We start from the raw sequence: 18,457 nt of genomic DNA, 5'->3' as shown, positions 1-18,457 counted from the left end.
GGAGCCACAGCAATGAGGTGTCCCAGATGTCCTCCAGCCTGGGAAGCTCTGGGGAGTGCAGGCTGTGAGGCTGGCAGTGAGCTGACTGCAGGAGCTGTCATGGTCATGCCTTGGCTGTGTCCTTGAGGTGTCCATCCAGGCTGTGCTGCCTTCCAGGGGACACTGAGCCAAGTGTCTCCTGGACTAGAGGTGGGATGCTGAGACCCTGAGACACTGAGTGGTGTGTGGTGGATCCCTCTGCTCTGAGCAATGTCTGGTGGCTGCTCAGGGTGACATGGGAGCATGGTCACCCTCCAGCTGAGGTGCAGAGCAGGGCGACAGAGAGTCCAAGGGGAGCTCTCCCACTCTTGCCTTTTACCCTAAGCCAGGACCAAGCAGTGCTCCAGCCTTGGAGCTGAAGGAAGGTCCCTGAGAATAAAGAGCAGCAGGTGTCTGTGTGACAGGGGAGGGTCTGTGGGGAGTGGTTTTGATTGGGCTGAGAGAAGTCTCCTCTCACTTGTCCCTGTCTCCTTCTCTACTGACGTGCCTCATGGCCAGAAGCAGCAGATGGCCAACAGCAGCTCCATCACCCACTTCCTCCTCCTGCCATTCCCAGGCACAAGGCAGCTGCAGCTCCTGCACTTCTGCCTCTTCCTGGCCATCTACCTGGCTGCCCTGCTGGGCAATGGCCTCATCATCACCACCATAGCCTGGGACCACCACCTCCACACCCCCATGTACTTCTTCCTCCTCAACCTTGCCCTCCTTGACCTGGGTGCCATCTCCACCACTGTGCCCAAATCAATGGACAATTTCCTGAGGGACACCAGGGACATCTCCTATGCAGGATGTATTATTCAGGTCTTTCTCTCAGTCTTTTTGCTTTCAGCAGAGTATTTTCTCCTCACCACCATGTCCTACGATCGCTATGTTGCCATCTGCAGACCCCTGCACTATGAGACCCTCCTGGGCAGCAGAGTTTGTCTCCACCTGGCAGCAGCTGTCTGGGTCTGTGGCTGTCTCTATGCTCTGCTGCACACAGCCAATACATTTTCACTGGCCTTTTGCCAGGGCAATGCTGTGGACCAGTTCTTCTGTGAAATCCCCCAGATTCTCAAGCTCTCCTGCTCCACATCCTACCTCAGAGAACTTTGGGTAATTTTGGTCGGTTCCTGTTTAGTGTTTGTCTGTTTTGTGTTGATTGTGGTGTCCTATGTGCAGATCTTCAGGGCAGTGCTGAGGATCCCCTCTCAGCAGGGACGCCACAAAGCCTTTGCCACCTGCCTCCCTCACCTGGCTGTGGTCTCCCTGTTTGTCAGCACTGTAATCTTTGCCTACCTGAAGCCCTCCTCCATCTCCTCCCCATCCCTGGACCTGGTGGTGTCTGTTCTGTACTCAGTGGTGCCTCCAGCAGTGAACCCTCTCATCTACAGCCTGAGGAACCAGGAGCTGAAGGTTGCCCTGAGCCAACTGATCCCTGGATGCTTTCAGAAGCAATAAACTCTTTGTCTTCTCCTGCAGAGCAGTTTTGATGTCACTCAGTGCAGGCCCAGCCTGGCTGCTGGAGTTCTGGCTGCTGCTGGGGCTGTTCCCCTTGTGAGAATGCTGTTCCCACACAAATGTCTTTCTTCAGACCCTTTCTGGTTCAGTGTTGTCCTGTCTGCTGTGACCCAGAGGCTGCAGACATGAGGAGCTGTGCTCCCTGTGTGTTCAATTTGACTACTCACTGTTTTCTTTGGGCAAAATGATAAAAAGACCCCTTCCAGAAAATGCAAAGGATGTGTCCTGTGTCCATTCCATTGTGCTATGAGAGCTAGAGGATGACCTTGGGAGAAAAGCACATAAATGCTGACAGGTGCTGCTTCTGCTACCCGATGGGCTTGTTCCCATGGCAATGGAGAGCTCCACTTGCTTCAGTGCAGGTTGTGCTTTTGCAGTCAAGCATCGAGGAGACAAAAGGTCAAGGTCTCCTTTCACTAAGTCAAATAAGGGAGCTAGCAGGGTTGTGCTAAGACCTAGCTTACCCAGCTTATGGTTCCCAGTAATTTCTGCAAATCATTAAGGCTGGTCACAGATTGCTGTATTTGTATCATTTGTGGCTGCATTGCTTCATCTAAGTTTTTTAGTCCCAATTATTTGCAAGGTGCTTGGTGCTGCACCTTCTCTGGGGCTATTTCTAACCCATATTTCCTCAACACTTCTGTCACATTAGGCACAACTGCACTCAACATATCCTCTGTCTGTGTAACAATTCACACAGCATCCATATAGTGGTAGCACTACATGGTGTGATATTGTGCTCTGACATGTGATAATGCCTGTGCTACATACCATTGACAAATTGTGGGGCTGTTTTTCATGCCTTGAGGCAACACAGTCCACTGATACCTCTGACTGGGTTCACTATTATTAGTCACAGGGACTGTGAAGGCAAATTTTGGAGCATCATCAGGATTCAGTGGGATGATAAAGAAACAAGCTTTCAAATCAATAATACAGATATTCCATTTCTCAGGCATCATTGCTGGTGAGGGCATTCCAGGCTGTGAAGAACCTATACTTTCCAGTACATTATTCACTTGTCTGAAGTCCTGAAGCAGCCTCCACGTCCCTGATTTTCTTCTTAATTACAAGACCAGGGTATTCCATGGGCTCTGAGATGATTCGAAATGGATTTGCTGCAGCAGTTCCTTTAGCAGGTCTTTGATGGCTCTGTGTTTTTCGTTGGGTAGAGGCCACTGATCCATCCACACAAGGGTCAATGTTAGCCACCATAATGGGATAGTAGGCCTACATGTGCCCTTAATTATAGTGGCCCCTACTAAAAATCCTGGGCGTTGGTAGTGATATTCACCCTCCACATACTTAAGATGTCTTGACCCCATGGATTCAAAGGCACTGCAGCTATGTGAGGATGAACAGTAGCCACTTGCCCCTCAGGGCTTACCACCTGGACAGGAAGCACTCTTTGTGGACTGGTTGTGTCCCCAACTCCTGGCACAGCAGCTGCTGTGGACATTGTCAGCCAGGACGAAGGCCAATGCATGGAGGATATGATTGTAACATCCTCACCTGTATCAATCACCCCTTAACTGTCACCTCTTTAGGCTGTTCACTCTCTGCTCTGAGCATACACGTCATCGTTGGCTGAGCAGTCAAAATAGTCAGTGCTCAAAAGCCTTCAGGCTTCCCTGTGGAACTGAAACCTCACATTCCCCTTTCCTGGGCTTCAGCTGCCAGGACCTGTGCAGTAAAAGGCCCTGACTGTACTATTTGACTCCCTGCAGGGATAGGTACTGGAGGGGACGGTGTCCACAACATGGCAGAGATTTGTCCTTGGCAATCAGAATCTATCACCCCTGGGAGCACAAAAAGTCCTTGTAAGGTAGTGCTAGATCTTCCTAAGTGTAAGGCCTTTAGCCCATGTCCCACAGGTCCATGTGCCTTTATGCACCTTTTCATGTGTTATGGTGAGTGAAATGTCTGTGGTGACATCCACTCCAGCGCTGCCCCTGGCTCTTGCTCGCAAGTGACCCCATAGGCCTGAAAGATGCTGTGGGGAGGCACTTGTGTCTGTGTGCATGCTCCCACAGCACTCTGCTCCCTGTTTCCTGAATTACTTCTTGGGGAGGAGGTGGTCTTGGGTTATTAAACCCAAAGCAGCCATGTTTAGTGAGGTTTCATTCTTACTATACCATGCATAGGGGCCAGAGAGGAACAGGTTCCCATACCCATTATCTTTTTGTGGACAAGTTTTCTTCTAATGTCCCAGCTGCCCACATCTGAAACAAGTTTTTCATAGATGAACAGCAGCATTAAGACTGTCTGTAGACTACCGTGGCCTGACTGAAGTGACTCCTCCGATCAGCGCTGCCGTGCTGGACATGCTGGAGCTGCAGTATGAGCTGGAATCGAAGGTGGCCAAGTGGTATGCCACAAGTGACATTGCTAATGCCTTTTGCTCCATTCCAATTGCAGAAGAATGCAGGCCACACTTTGCTTTCACCTGGAGGGGAGTATAGTACCAATGGAATGGGTTGCCTCAGGGCTGGGTCCATAGCTCAACCATCTGCCATGAGGTGATCCAGACTGCCTTAGAGAAAGGAGGAGCCCCTGAGCATCTGCAGTTCATTGATGACATCATTGTATGGGGTGAGACAGCAGAGGAAGTTTACCAGAAGGGTAAAAGGATAACTGATATCCTGTTGGAAGCTGGCTTTGCCATAAAGACAAGCAAGGTGAAAGGGCCTGCCAAGGAGATCCAGTTTCTGGGTGTTAGATGGCAAGATGGCCATTGCCACATCCCTCAGGAGGTGGTGAACAGGGTAGCCACTATGGTGCAACCCACGAATAAGAAAGAGACACAGTCTTTTTTGGGGCTTGTGGGCTTCTGGAAAATGCACATTCCCAGGTACAGCCAAATTGTGAAACCTCTCTTCCATGTAACAAGGAAGAAAAATGATTTAGTGTGGGGACTTGAGCAGCAGGTAGCATTAAAGCAGATCAAATGAGACATGGTCCAGGCTATGGCTCTGGGACCTGTTGGAACTGGACCAGAGATCAAGAATGTGCTGTACACTGCGGCCGGTGAGAATGGTCCTACGTGGAGCTTGTGGCAGAAGGCTCCTGGTGAAACCAGGGGCAGGCCCCTAGGTTTCTGGAGGAAGGGCTACAAAGGTTCCAAGGCCAACTACAGCGCAACAGAGAAGGAAATGCAGGCTGCCTGTGAGGTCATTGGGACTGAATCACCTCTATTTCTAGCTCCAAGGCTTCCAGCCCTGACCTGGATGTTCAAAGGGAGAGGCTCAACCCCATATCATGCCACAGATGCCACCTGCAGGAAGTGGATGGCCCTGATAACTCAGCGAGCTCGGATGGGAAGTTTCAAACACCCTGGCATGATGGAAGTGATCAGCAACTGGCCAGAGGGTGCTGACTTGGGAATGCCACTAGAGCAGACAGTGAGCCATGCTGAGGAGGCTCCCGCATACAATGATCTCCCTGATAATGAGAAGGGCTGTGCTCTATTTACAGATGGGTCCTGCCGACTTGTAGGCAGCAAGTGGAGATGGAAGGCAGCTGTCTGAAGCCCAACAAAGCAAGTGGCGGAAGCAAGGGATAGAAAAGGTCGATCCAGTCATCAAGCACAGGGAAAAACTGTCCAGCTGGCCATGGATATAGCAGAATGAGAGAGCTGGCCTGTGCTGTACCTCTCTACTGACTCCTGGATAGTAGCCAATGCCTTGTGGGGGTGGCTGAAAGAATGGAGGAGGAACAGGTGGCAGAGGAAAGGGAAGCCTGTTTGGGCTGCTCAGCTGCGGCAAGACATTGCTGCCCGCCGGACAGGCTGCCAATAAAGGTGCAACACACGGATGCACACATCCCCAAGAGCAGAGTCACAGAGGAGCACAAGCACAAGCACCAAGCAGATCTGGCTGCTAAAATCTCCCGAATAGACTTGGACTGGGAACACAAGGGTGAGCTGTTCTTAGCTCACTGGGCCCAGGACACTTCTGGCCACCAAGGGAGAGATGCCACATCCTGGTGGGCTGGGGGCAGATCAGTGGAGATCTCTCTGGAGGCCATCTCACAGGTTATCCCTGAGTGTGACATCTGTGCTGCCATCAAGTAGGCCAAGTGCATGAAGCCTCTGTGGGATGGGGGGAGATGGTAGAAATAGAAGTACAGAGAGGCCTGGCAGATCAACTACATCACCCTGCCTCAGTCTCACAGTGGCAAACAGCACCTACTGACCTTGGTGGAGGCAAGTACAGGGTGGCTGGAAACCTACCGTATCCCAGTATCACTAAGGTTGGAAGAGACCTCAAAGATCAAGTCCAACCTGTCATCACAGACCTCATGACTAGACCATATCACCAAGTGCCACATCCAATCCCCTCTTGAACACCTCCAGGGATGGGGACTCCACCACCTCCCTGGGCAGCCCATTCCAATGACAAATGACTCTCTAGGTGAAGAGCTTTCTCCTCACCTCCAGCCTAAACTTCCCCTGGCACAGCTTGAGACTGTGTCCTCTTGTTCTGGTGCTGCTTGCCTGGGAGAAGAGACCAACCCCTTCCTGGATACAACCACCAGGTAGTTGTAGAGAGCAATGAGGTCTCCCCTTAGCCTCCTCTTCTCCAGGCTAAACAATCCCGCTCCCTCAGCCTCTCCTCATAGGGCTTGTGCTCAAGGCCTCTCCCCAGTCTTGTTGCCCTTCTCTGGACACATTCAAGTGTCTCGATGTCCTTCTTAAACTGAGGGGCCCAGAACTGGACACAGTACTCAAGGTGTGGCGTAACCAATGCAGAGTACAAGGGCACAATGACTTCCCTGCTCCTGCTGGCCATACTATTCCTAATACAGGCCAGGATGCCATTGGCCCTCTTGGCCACCTGGGCACACTGCTGGCTCATGTTTAGGCTGCTGTCAATCAGCACCCCCAGGTCCCTCTCTGTTTGGCAGCTCTCAGCCATGCTGACCCCAGCCTGTTGCTCTGCATGGGGTTGCCAAGGCCAAAGTGCAGCACCTGGCACTTGGACTTTTTAAATGCCATCCTGTTGGACTCTGCCCATCTGTCCAGACGGTAGAGGTTCCTCTGCAGAGCCCTTCTGCCCTCTAACTGATCAACATCTGCTCCCAACTTGGTGTCATAGGCAAATTTGCTGATGACTAACTCAACCCCCTCACCCATATCATCAATGAAGATATTAAAGAGGATGGGGCCCAGCCCTGATCCCTGGGGGACACCACTAGTGCCTGCCTGCCAGCTGGCTGTGGCACCATTCACCACCACTCTCTGGGCTTGGCCCTCCAGCCAGTTCCTAACCCAGCACAGAGTGTTGCGGTCCAAGCCACGAACTGACAGCTGTGGTGGGTTGAGAGAGAAGGTCCAGCTTTCCCTCCCCCACTAAGAAGAAGTAAGGAAAACCCACAGCTAACTCAGCCAGTGAAGCAAAAGGGAATGCTGTATTTACAAAGCTATTTGAGACCCAGGGAATTTATGTACAAAAATATACAGAATTTACAATATATACAGAAATATACAGGCAAGAAGGATAACAGGAACAAAACCTCTGGACAGAGGGGGTTCCCCGCTGTACTCCCTCTCTCTCCCCCCTGCCTCCCTTTTTTCCCAAAGAGGGTTAGAGAGTGTGGCCATTTGACGCTGTGCCTTTAAGGAAGGGGCACACTGGCTAAGTGTTTATAAAATATTTTGGTATTCTAAATGAATTTCATTAGCCAAGTTGAGGTGGGAGGTGAGATTGGACACAGGGAAGCTGGGAACTTTCTCTCAGTCTTCCTTTCTTCGCTGTCCCTCTCGGCTGGATCTGCTTCTGGTATTCTGGCCAACTAAGATAAGATACGAACTCCTGTGCCAGGCCTTTCTTCCTTTCCTGCCCTGTTAACTGTCCACATCTCTTTTCTACCTCTTTTGGGGGAGAAGGGAGGTAGGGGGGTGAAGGGGGCACAGGGGGAAGCCCCCTCTGTGGGGGGTCTGGTTTCTGGTTGAGTTCAGGCCCTGTATATTCTTGTATATATTGTACAATACCTGTATTTGTTGTGTTACATATAATCTGTTTCCTTGTAAAATATAATCTCATTTCTCCGACTGGGTTTAGCCGTGGTCTCTTTCTCAGTGGGGGAGGGAAAGCAGAGCCTTTCCTTTCAAACCACCACAGAGAGGCAATTATTAGAAAAGAAGAATTTTAGTAGCAAGAAATATTAGTGCTGGATTAATGCTTATCTGTTATCTGTGGCCCTTCTGGCCAGATGCCCAGAAGCAGACAGGCTGGAAAGGGAGAGCGAAGAGGAACTGAACTGAGGAAACTTCCAGCTGCACTAAAACTTAAAGTTACATTCTACCAATCTACCAATGAAATTTGTTTAGAGTATCAATATTTACAAAAATATTCAGCCAGAGTGTCCCAGCACTGTCCCTTTCTTAAAGGCACAGCCTCAAATGGTCACAGTCCACCCTTCTAAACAATTTCATTGGCTGTTCGTACTGTCCATCCAATCTAGAACAATATTTACAGTTCATAAGTAAAGTTCATAGTCCATTCCGGCTATACTCAGATGTAGATGGTTCAGAAGTCCAAGAAAATCAGGAAATAAGAAAAGTTGTGATTCAGTTCCAATTACTTCAGAAGCTGCTTTTACTCCTTCATAGGCAGCTAGAATCTCTTTTTCTGTTGGAGTATAATTAGCCTCTGAACCTCTGTAACCTCGACTCCAGAAACCAAGAGGTCGTCCATGTGTCTCACCTGGAGCTTTTTGCCACAAGCACCAGGTTGGACCATTGTCACCTGCAGCCATGTACAAAATGTTCTTAATGTCTGGACCATCTCGCACAGGTCCCAGACCCACTGCTTGTACCACTTCTTGCTTTATCTGGTCAAAGGCTGCTTGTTGTTCAGGTCCCCAGTGGAAACTGTTTCTCTTTCGAGTCACATCATACAGAGGTTTCACAATCTGACTGCATCCAGGAATGTGCAGTCTCCAAAATCCCACTATCCCCAAGAAACGTAGAGTTTCTTGCTTGGTGGGATTTGCCATGGTAGAGACTCTATTTACCACATCCACTGGAATGTGTCTGCGTCCATCCTGCCACTGCACTCCCAGAAACTGGATCTCTGTGGTAGGACCTTTCACCTTGTCTCTCTTGATGGCAAAACCAGCATTCAGAAGAATATCCATGATTTTGTTACCTTTCTCGAAGACTCATTGATGAACTGGATGTGTTCTGGAGCACCACCTTCCTCCAGAGCATCATGGATCACTGCATGACAGATGCTTGAGCTGTGGATCCAGCTGTGGATCCATTGGCAGTCTGTTGAAAGTGTACTGGATTCCTCTCCAGGTGAAAGCAAACTGAGGCCTGCATTCCTCTGCTATGGGAATAGAGAAGGCATTAGCAATGTCTATGGTAGCATACCATTTGGCCTCTTTGGATTCCAGCTCATACTGGAGTTCCATCATGTCTGGTACTGCTGCACTCATAGGCGGAGTTACTTCATTCAGGGCTCGGTAGTCCACTGTCAGACGCCAGTCTCCATTCGGCTTTTGCACAGGCCACACTGGACTGTTGAAAGGTGAATGAGTTTTGCTGATGACTTTCTGACTCTCCAACTGACGAATCAGATTCTGAATGGGCAACAAAACATTCTAAAACCCACAGCACCTTCATTTCGTTTCTCCGGCTGAGACGAGCAATAAATCAACTTAATTACCAGGCCCCACATCGGTGAGCCAAAAAAAAAGGAATGTGGTGGGTTGAAAGGAAAGGCTCTGCTTTCCCTCCCCCACTGAGAAAGAAACCGTGGCTAACTCAGTAATTAGAAAAAAAGCAGACTATGTATTTACAAGCATGTATAGGAAGCAGATTACATGTAACACCACAAATACAGGGATTTTACAATATATACAGGAATATACAGCAAATGAACTCAACCAGAAACCAGACCACCCACAGAGGGGCTTCCACCTGTGCCCCCTTCACCCCCCTACCTCCCTTCTCCCCCCAAAGAGGTAGAAAAGGAGACATGGCGGTTAGCAGGACAGGGGAAAAAAACCAGAGGCCTGGTACAGGAGAGTTAGTTCTTACCTCTTAGTTGGCCAGAGGCCCAGAAGCAGTCCAGCTGAAAGGGACAGCGAAGGAAGGAAGACTGAGAGAAAGTCCCAGCCATGCTGGGTCCAATCTCACCTCCCCCCTAGACCAGCCAATGAAATTCATTTAGGATACCAAAATATTTTATAAGCATTTAGCCAGTGTGCCCCTTCCTTAAAGGCACAGCCTCAAACAATCACACTTACTATGTACCAGCTGCAGGGAAGATTGAACGCTACAACGGTTTGCTGAAGACCACTCTCAAAGCCATGGGAGGTGGATCTGTGAAAAACTGGGAGAAACATTTAGCTCAAGCAACCTGGCTGGTGAATAATAGAGGTTCAGTGAACCGAGCTGGACCAGCACGTTCAGATCTGCTACAGAAAGTAGAAGGTGATAGAGTTCCTGTTGTTAGAGAAAAGAACCTGTTAGGTAAAACTGTTTGGGTATTTTCGCCCTCAGGAGAGGCTAAACCTGTCCGAGAGGTGGTTTCAGCAGAAGGTCCTGGTCACACTTATTGGGTAAATCAAGAGAATGGTGAAATTCAGTGTATTCCACAAAGAAATTTAACTTTAGCTGAGAGAGTTTAATTTCAGACTGTTGTACAGATACATCACGTCCAAAGGAAGAATCCCTGAGGAATCTACAGTGCACGAACCCTGAGAACTCTGAGAGCCCTGAGTCAACTGAGAGTCCCTGATCCCTTCTCTTTGCTTCATCTGTGAAGAGACAAACTGTTTTCTCTTTTCTTGTTTCCTGATTTTCTTGGACTTCTGAATCATCTACAGCTGAGGATAGCCAGAACGGACTACGAACTTTTCTTCCGAACTGTAAATATTGTTTTGGATTGGATGGACAGTACGAACAGCCAATGAGATTGTTTAGAAGGGGTGGACTGTGACCATTTGAGGCTGTGCCTTCAAGAAAGGGACAGTTCCTGGAACACTCTGGCTGAATGTTTTGGTGGAAGAATGAAAAAAAAAGATCAACCTAAAAGAATTTCATTGGTAGATTGGTAGAATGCAACTTTAAATTTTTAGTTTTAGTTCAGTTTGAATCTCATTCAGTTCAGTCTGTCTGTTTCAGTCTCTCTGAGCAACAGCTGTGTTCGGTCTGTGCTGGCAGGTGCTGATCTTCAACTAACCAGATAAGAAACTAATTCTTGCATAGGCTTTGAGCTAACAGAATTTCCTCCTTAATAATGACCTTTCTCTCTTTCTAACCCTTTTTTTGGACAAAAGGGAGGTAGGGGGAGAGGGAGACCCTCCTGGCTGGAGGAGGGAAAGTTTTTTTTCTGTGTTACATTCTTTGCTGTATATTTCTGTATATATAGTAAATACTGTATATTGTGTATATATTCATCTGCAATTCATCCTGCTTGTAAATATAGCTTATCTATTTTGCTTATCTGACTGAGTTAGCCATGGTCTCTTTGTGTGCGGGAGAGAACTGAACTTCCTTTCACCACCACAGAGGCTCAGGGCACTGCCATAGCAGTGTGCACATGGCTGAAGGCTGATTTCAGAGAGAATAGAGCTCTTCTGGGGAGTGGGAAGAGACCAAAACCTCCACAAAGAGCAGCTTGGAAGATTCAGAGTGGAGATGAGGCCAAAGAAATATCCCTCAAAGGGCAGAGCTGCTATGCATGAGGCCATCCAGAGGTGTCAGGAAGTGGCAGGGAGAGCTGAGACAGCTCAGGGAAGGGATGGAAATGGCAGGGGGAAATCTGGCGGGGGAAGCAAGATTGGTGTCAGCAGCCTGAAGGGAAAGAGCTGCAGGCGTGGGACAGTGTAGGACAGGCTGCAGTAGGGAGGGCCAAGGGCTCTGGCAAGGCTGAGGCCCAATAGGAACAAGGTCTTTGTCCCCTTGGCTCTGGCAGTTGCCTCTACCACCAAGGCCTGGGAGGAGAAAGATTTCTTTCAAGCTTCTTCTAGGGGTTCTTCTAGTCCAAGGGCAGTGGTCAGGGCTTGGCCTTTCTGCTTCCTAGACTAAAGGCAAGTTTTTATCCCCTCTACTTTGCCTTTGTCTCCCTGCAATCCTGGCCTCTAACAAGCTGCTCTAACGAGTCCCTGGGGGGCCTTTGTCAGTAACAAGCCTCAGTGAGGCCAATCAGTGCTTCAAGGTACTTTGGAGTTTGCTTCTGACTTGGACTTCTTGAAAGGCTTCTTGGCAGTACCTTGGCAGAGTCTCCTGGCAGTACCCAAGGATGATGTAATCAGCCCCAAAATACCCCATGGGGCTCATTAAATACTGCTGAACATCTAATTGTTGCCAAGGTTTCTGCAGCTAATTGGAGAGGGTTTTATTGCACAAAGCATCTGATAAAAAGTACTTTTAAAGGTACAGTTCATTACTTTTCACCAGCAAATCATAGCAAAACCTGACAAGGTCCTACCCTGCTCACTGCTCATCCTCACTCGCCACTGCCCCCAGCAGAGCCACAGGTGAGGGACAGGATCTGCCTTGCCAGGGGCTGGGGGTCAGGGCTTGGCCCTTTGGATCAATGAAACCCCTCCAGGTTTCTTCAGCAGCAGAGCCACCTTTAGCTGCTTGTCCTGACCTGTCAGCACTGCCTCAGTTCTCTGCTCTCCCCACAGCCTGGAGATGCTTCAGTGCCTCCAGTGATGCTTCCCTTGCATCCACTGTCTCCTTCTGCTCTAACCAGACCTTGGGGACCCTTTCCCAGTATGGTTCACTGGGACCCATTAAGAGTAGAAGAAACTTCAGAGTTTGAATCTGACTTTGACTTCTGGAGAGGTTTCATCAGCTTCCTCTCAGTCCCTGCGGTTCATGGACTTGGCACCAAAGCCACCAGAGGGCTCCTTTAAATGCCTTGGGCTGTTCTGTTGTGCTGAGCCAGGCCAGGCTCCTGGGCTGGAAGGTTGCTACTGGCAAGCAGGCAGAGCTGCAGAGACATCTCTGGCCAGGAGCAGCTCCTCTGCACAGCACAGCAGGGCTGAGGATACTGCCCGAGGATCTCAGAGAGATGAGGGGGCAGAGAGAGCTTCGAGGTGGCCAGGACTGGGAGGATGCTGAGAGCTCACTGGAGGAGAAGTCACTGCAGTCACTGACACTGTGAGGCTGTGGGTGCAGGGCGGTTCAGGTGCAGTTCCAAGAGGAATCTTCTGAAGCTGGCACAGCCACAGCTGATGCTGGCTGTGGGGAGAAACTGTGGGTGGATGGAGCCACCCCTGGCAGTGCAGAGCAGGGCAGGGTGGGGCAGGGTCCTTCTGCTCTGGAGAGGCTATTCTGTGGGTCAGGGCTGCTCACAGCTGCAGCTCAGCACCAGGGAACTTCCAAAGGGATGCTTCAAGGACAAGGTCCAAGCAGGGTCTGCTCTAAAGAGAGAAGAGTTCCTGAGTCTGTGTTTGCAGTTTCCTATTCTGAGGACAAGGGAAAGTGGGGAGTGAGAGGTAGCAAAGGACCATTCAAGTTGGAACAAGTCCTTGAAACTGGGGAGGTGTATCTTGGAGTGGTCAGGAGGTCCGCTGGGAGCCTCCTAAAGAGCCTTCAGCCACTCCTCTGCCTGTGGACAGCACCAGCAGCACCCTGTCTGGACTCATCAGGATGCTCCCAGCCAGTGCCCTGCAAACAGGCAGGTTTCTGTAGGTGAGTGCAGAGGAGCTGGACTAGGCTCTGTGAACAGGGCAAATCCATCACACAGCACACTCCTGCCAGGGTGACAACCTCCAGGCAGCAGGGATCTGATCAGGGAAGGAGAAGAAACTGAACCCAGCAATGTTGTGGGAGGGAGCATTCAGACATCTCCATCTGATCCCCTCCAGGGCAGAACCTGCTTCTGAGCAAGGCCCTTGGACTCCTCTTCCCCAGAGAAAAGCCTCAGGGCCATGGGCTCCAAGGTGTAAAGCACCTCCTCTGCAGCCAGAGCTGCAGCAGAGGCAGAGCTGCCACAGGAGAGGAAATGCCATTGGGTGTTGCAATGCGCCCTGAGTGTGCTGGGCTGCAAGTGTGGTGCTGAGACCTTCAGAGAGGCTGAGACACTGAGTGGTCTGTGAGGGATCCCTCTGCTCTCAGCAGGGTCTGGTGGCTTTTCAGGGGCACATGGGAGTGTGATCACCTCCAGCTCAGCAGGGCACAAGCCCAGAGAAGTGGGGAAGTAGCAGCAGGGCCAGAGCAGCTCCCCTCACTCTGCTCTGAGCCACAGGCAGTCTCCTGCCTTGCAGGCTTCTGCTCTCTCTGCTCCCCCTGAGGGCGGCAGAAATGCTGTGTGTGAGAACTTGTGACAGCCATGAACACTCTGGGGGTGAGATGTGGGCAGCTGGAGTACAAAAGCCCAAAACATTCAGGAACTGCCTTTTTCTACCCTCTCTCCTTAGCACTGGCAGATGCTGAGAAGTCTTTCTGCTTTGGGACTCCTCCATCTGAAAGTGGACAGCAGAGCTTGCTGCTGCCTCCAGCACTGCCCTGCTGCAGAGAAGGACTGACTCAGCAGCAGGAAGCAGGAAGAGTCTCTGCTCTTCTCTGTAGGCTCAGTCAGCACAAGAGTCCAGCAACAGAGCTGGAGGGAGGTCTCCTCAAAAAGAAAACTTCAGTCTCTGTATCCGGGGCTGAGAAATGGCTTTGGTTGTGCTCCATTGACTTGTGACTGCCTTTGCCTTTTGGCTTCTGCACTGTGCACAAAGGACACAAATGTCCAACAGCAGCTCCATCACCCACTTCCTCCTCCTGCCACTCCCAGGCACAAGGCAGCTGCAGCTCCTGCACTTCAGCCTCTTCCTGGCCATCTACCTGGCTGCCCTGCTGGGCAATGGCCTCATCATCAGCACCATAGCCTGGGACCACCACCTCCACACCCCCATGTACTTCTTCCTCCTCAACCTTGCCCTCCTTGACCTGGGTGCCATCTCCACCACAGTCCCCAAATCCATGGACAATTCCCTGAGGGACACCAGGGCCATCTCCTACACAGGATGTGTTCTCCAGGTCTTCTTTTATATATTCCTAATTGCTACAGAGTATTTTCTCCTCACCACCATGTCCTACGATCGCTACGTTGCCATCTGCAGACCCCTGCACTATGAGACCCTCCTGGGCAGCAGAGTTTGTCTCCACCTGGCAGCAGCTGCCTGGACCTGTGGCTTTCTCTATGCTCTGCTGCACACAGCCAATACATTTTCCCTGCCCCTCTGCCAGGGCAATGCTGTGGACCAGTTCTTCTGTGAAGTCCCCCAGATCCTCAAGCTCTCCTGCTCCACATCCTACCTCAGGGAACTTTGGCTTCTTGTGGCCAGTGTCTGTTTAGTCTTTGTCTGTTTTGTGTTGATTGTGGTGTCCTATGTGCAGATCTTCAGGGCAGTGCTGAGGATCCCCTCTCAGCAGGGACGCCACAAAGCCTTTGCCACCTGCCTGCCTCACCTGGCTGTGGTCTCCCTCTTTGTCAGCACTGTAATCCCTGCCTACGTGAAGCCCTCTTCTATCTCCTCCCCATCCCTGGATCTGGTGCTTGCAGTTCTGTATTCAGTGGTGCCTCCAGCAGTGAACCCTCTCATCTACAGCCTGAGGAACCAGGAGCTCAAGGATGCCCTGAGCCAACTGATCCCTGGCTGGTTTCAGCAGCAATAAACTCTTTGTCTTCTCCTGCAGAGCAGATCTGATGTCACTCACAGTCTGGTTTCTCTCTTTTGGCTACTGCTGTTGTGCTCTGGCCTAAAAGTTCAGCAGTTCAGGCTGTGTTCAGTGTCTGCTGTCTTTGGACAGACCCCTACTGATTTACAGCAAGGTTCAAGGGAAGGGACTTAGCAGAGGCCCCTTTGAGATTTGCATGCACATAGAGAAGGTGAACTGCCTGGTTCCTCCCTTTCTCTTCTAACTGCCTCTTAGCCAATTCTTCCTTTGTAAAGACACTCCCTCCTTTTGATCCCACCAATCCCTCCTCTTCTTTATGTAATAGTTGTCTTCACAAAATTCATTCCCCATTAACTTAATCCTTTCCTCTTGGCTCATTTCTAATGTTGGTCTTATTTGCAGATACATCATACTGCTCTTTTTTGTAGCCTTTTCTGGCTCACTTGATATGGCTACAACCTGCACCTGCCTGGCTGCAGGATGGATAAGCCATACAAAGCAGGGTATCAGACATGGCAGAAAGATTAGAGCTGCTGTTGCACAAAGAGAGAAGAATGACTCTCATTTGACCCATGGCCACCAGGCAACCAAGACAATGTGTCCCATTCCAGTCCTTGCCAGGTTTGGACTGGTCCAGGAGCTATTTCCCTGCTGTTGGTGGCTGTATTTATTGCTGCTTCCCCATTGTCCTCAACCTTTAGGCACCAATCAGATGTATTAAACTTTCCACATCCACCTCCTTCCTCAGCTAATAGACAGTCTGGAGAGTCCATTTTGGTGCATTGCCTCTCACACTTGAGTTTGGTGTTTGGCTAATAGTACCTGTGGATATAGTCTACCTGGACACCAGCAACGCCTTTGACACTGTCCCCCACAGCAAACTCCTGGCCAAGCTATCAGCCCATGGCTTGGACAACAGCACTCTGAGCTGGGTTAGGAACTGGCTGGAGGCTGAGCCCAGAGAGTGGTGGTGAACGGTGCCACATCCAGCTGGCAGCCAGTCACTAGTGGTGTGCCCCAAGGACCAGTGCTGGGCCCCATGCTCTTTAACATCTTTATTGATGATCTGGACGAGGACATTGAGTCCATCATCAGTAAATTTGCTGACGACACCAAGCTGGGGGCAGGAGTTGATCTGCTGGAGGGTAGAGAGGCTCTGCACAGGGACCTCGACAGGCTGGACAGATGGGCAGAGTCCAAGGGCAGGAGACTGAATACATCCAAGTGCCGGGTTCTGCACACTGGCCACAACAACCCCATGCAGTGCTACAGGCTGGGGTCAGAGTGGCTGGAGAGCGGCCAGGTAGAGAGGGACCTGGGGGTACTGGTCGATGGTAGGCTGAACATGAGCCTGCAGTGTGCCCAGGTAGCCAAGAGGGCCAATGGCATCCTGGCCTGCATCAGGAACCGTGTGGCCAGCAGGAGCAGGGAGGTCATTCTGCCCCTGTACACTGCACTGGTTAGGCCACACCTTCAGTCCTGTGTCCAGTTCTGGGCCCCTCAGTTTAGGAAGGAGGTTGACTTGCTGGAATGTGTCCAGAGAAGGGCAATGAAGTTGGTGAAGGGTTTGGAACACAGCCCTGTGAAGAGAGGCTGAGGGAGCTGGGGTTGCTTAGCCTGGAGAAGAGGAGGCTCAGAGGAGACCTTATTGCTCTCTACAACTCCCTGAAGGGAGGTTGTAGACAGGCAGAGGTTGATCTCTTCTCCCAGGCAACCAGCACCAGAACAAGGGGACACAGTCTGAAGCTGCACTAGGGGAGGTTTAGGCTGGATGTTAGGAAGAAATTCTACAGAGAGAGAGTGATTGCCCATTGGAATGGGCTGCCCGGGGAGGTGGTGGAGTTACCATCATTGGAGGTGTTTAGGAGAGACTTGACAGGGTATTTGGTTGCATGGTTTAATTGATTAGGTGGTGTTGGATGATAGGTTGGACACGATGATCTTGAAGGTCTCTTCCAACCTGGTCTATTCCATTCCATTCCATTCTCTTCCTCTCCTCCCCTCCCCTCCCCTCCCCTCCCCTCCCCTCCCCTCTCCTCTCCTCTCCTCTCCTCTCCTCTCCTCTCCTCTCCTCTCCTCTCCTCTCCTCTCCTCTCCTCTCCTCTCCTCTCCTCTCCTCTCCTCTCCTCTCCTCTCCTCTCCTCTCCTCTCCTCTCCTCTCCTCTCCTCTCCTCTCCTCTCCCCTCCCCTCCCCTTCGGCCCCCAAGGCAGTCTCATTGCTGTTGAGTTCCACCACAGCCTGTAATCAAATTCTGTTCAGCATAGATTGGAGTTCCTTGTCCCCAACTACCATCTGGAGCCCAGGTGGCAGGTCCATAGGTCTCTCTTCTTCTTTGGGGCAGCCACTCATCATCACCCCACACCTGAGCACCTCCAGCTTTGAAAGATCTTTTCTCTCCCTCCAACTCTTCAAAACTGGGGATCCCCAATTCATTGCTTTACTGAGGAGGTAGCAAGAAAAATCCCAGCTGGATGATCCCTCATGTGCAACTCCCCCTGCAGTGTGCTGGTAGTTCTGGATAAGCTGTTTGTCCACAAAGCCAAAATAATCCATCTGGGGCTTTCCACCAATTGTTAGATGCAATATCTATATTTTGCCAGAATTTTGAGGTACTTGATATTCCCTGAGATAGATTTGTCCCTGAACCATTGAATATGTCATTGTCAGTGGTGTTCATATAATTTTTAGCCTTCTCCCTAGACCAGTCCCATAAAGGGTCTTCAGGCTACCAAGCAGAGTGGGTACCATTGTATCTTAATGTCTGTCTGCAGGGGGTTTCTCCAACCCATTTATCAAAAGAGCTCCCCTTTTGCTCTGGGCATTCTGCTCCCATAGTGTTTGATGGCAGTGCCCATTCCTGAGGTCTTCCATTTTTACCTGGAATCATTGAGTGATTCCATTTGTTTCTTTTGTAAGGATCTAAGCTGGTTCCTTCGCATGGCCATTCTCCACTCATCAGGAGACCTGCACAGACACAGCAATTAGAATAGAATAGAGTAGAGTAGAGTAGAATAGAATAGAATAGAATAGACCAGGTTGGAAGAGACCTTTGACTCCACCACCTCCCTGGGCAGCCCATTTCAATGCTCAGCCACTCTTTCTACAAAGAACTTCTTCCTAACCTCCAGCCTAAACCTCCCCTGGCACAGCTTGAGACTGTGTCCTCTTGTTCTGGTGCTGGCCACCCAGGAGAATTTACATTTAAATTCTCTGCCACTTTCTCAGCTAGATCTACAAATCAATTCTTGCCTACAAAAGGGAGTCCCAGTTCCTTTGGTAAC

At 50.4% G+C, this 18,457-nt stretch overlaps 2 protein-coding genes across 2 annotated transcripts; both read left to right on the top strand.

Annotated features, from left to right (window-relative positions):
* Window positions 1–645: 645 nt before the first annotated feature.
* Window positions 646–1,487, top strand: LOC128899769 (olfactory receptor 14A16-like; the record flags this gene model as incomplete). The annotated part of the gene is made up of 1 exon (XM_054179451.1): window positions 646–1,487. A coding segment is annotated over one exon (834 nt), but the record flags the coding sequence as incomplete, so codon positions are not given.
* A 12,743-nt stretch (window positions 1,488–14,230) lies between these two features.
* LOC128899767 (olfactory receptor 14A16-like) lies at window positions 14,231–15,172 on the top strand. Its single transcript, XM_054179449.1, has one exon. The coding sequence runs from the start codon at window positions 14,240–14,242 to the stop codon at window positions 15,170–15,172; it is 933 nt and encodes a 310-aa protein (XP_054035424.1). The 5' UTR covers window positions 14,231–14,239.
* Window positions 15,173–18,457: the final 3,285 nt, after the last annotated feature.

Source organism: Dryobates pubescens, unplaced genomic scaffold, assembly GCF_014839835.1.
Source record: "Dryobates pubescens isolate bDryPub1 unplaced genomic scaffold, bDryPub1.pri scaffold_56_arrow_ctg1, whole genome shotgun sequence".
NCBI classification, from domain to species: Eukaryota; Metazoa; Chordata; class Aves; order Piciformes; family Picidae; genus Dryobates; species Dryobates pubescens.
This window is presented reverse-complemented; position numbering and strand designations above follow the sequence as displayed.

Bases quoted from the DNA above. Each gene is read 5' to 3' on its own strand.
- LOC128899767 (XM_054179449.1), top strand. From the start codon at position 14,240: ATGTCCAACAGCAGCTCCATCACCCACTTCCTCCTCCTGCCACTCCCA.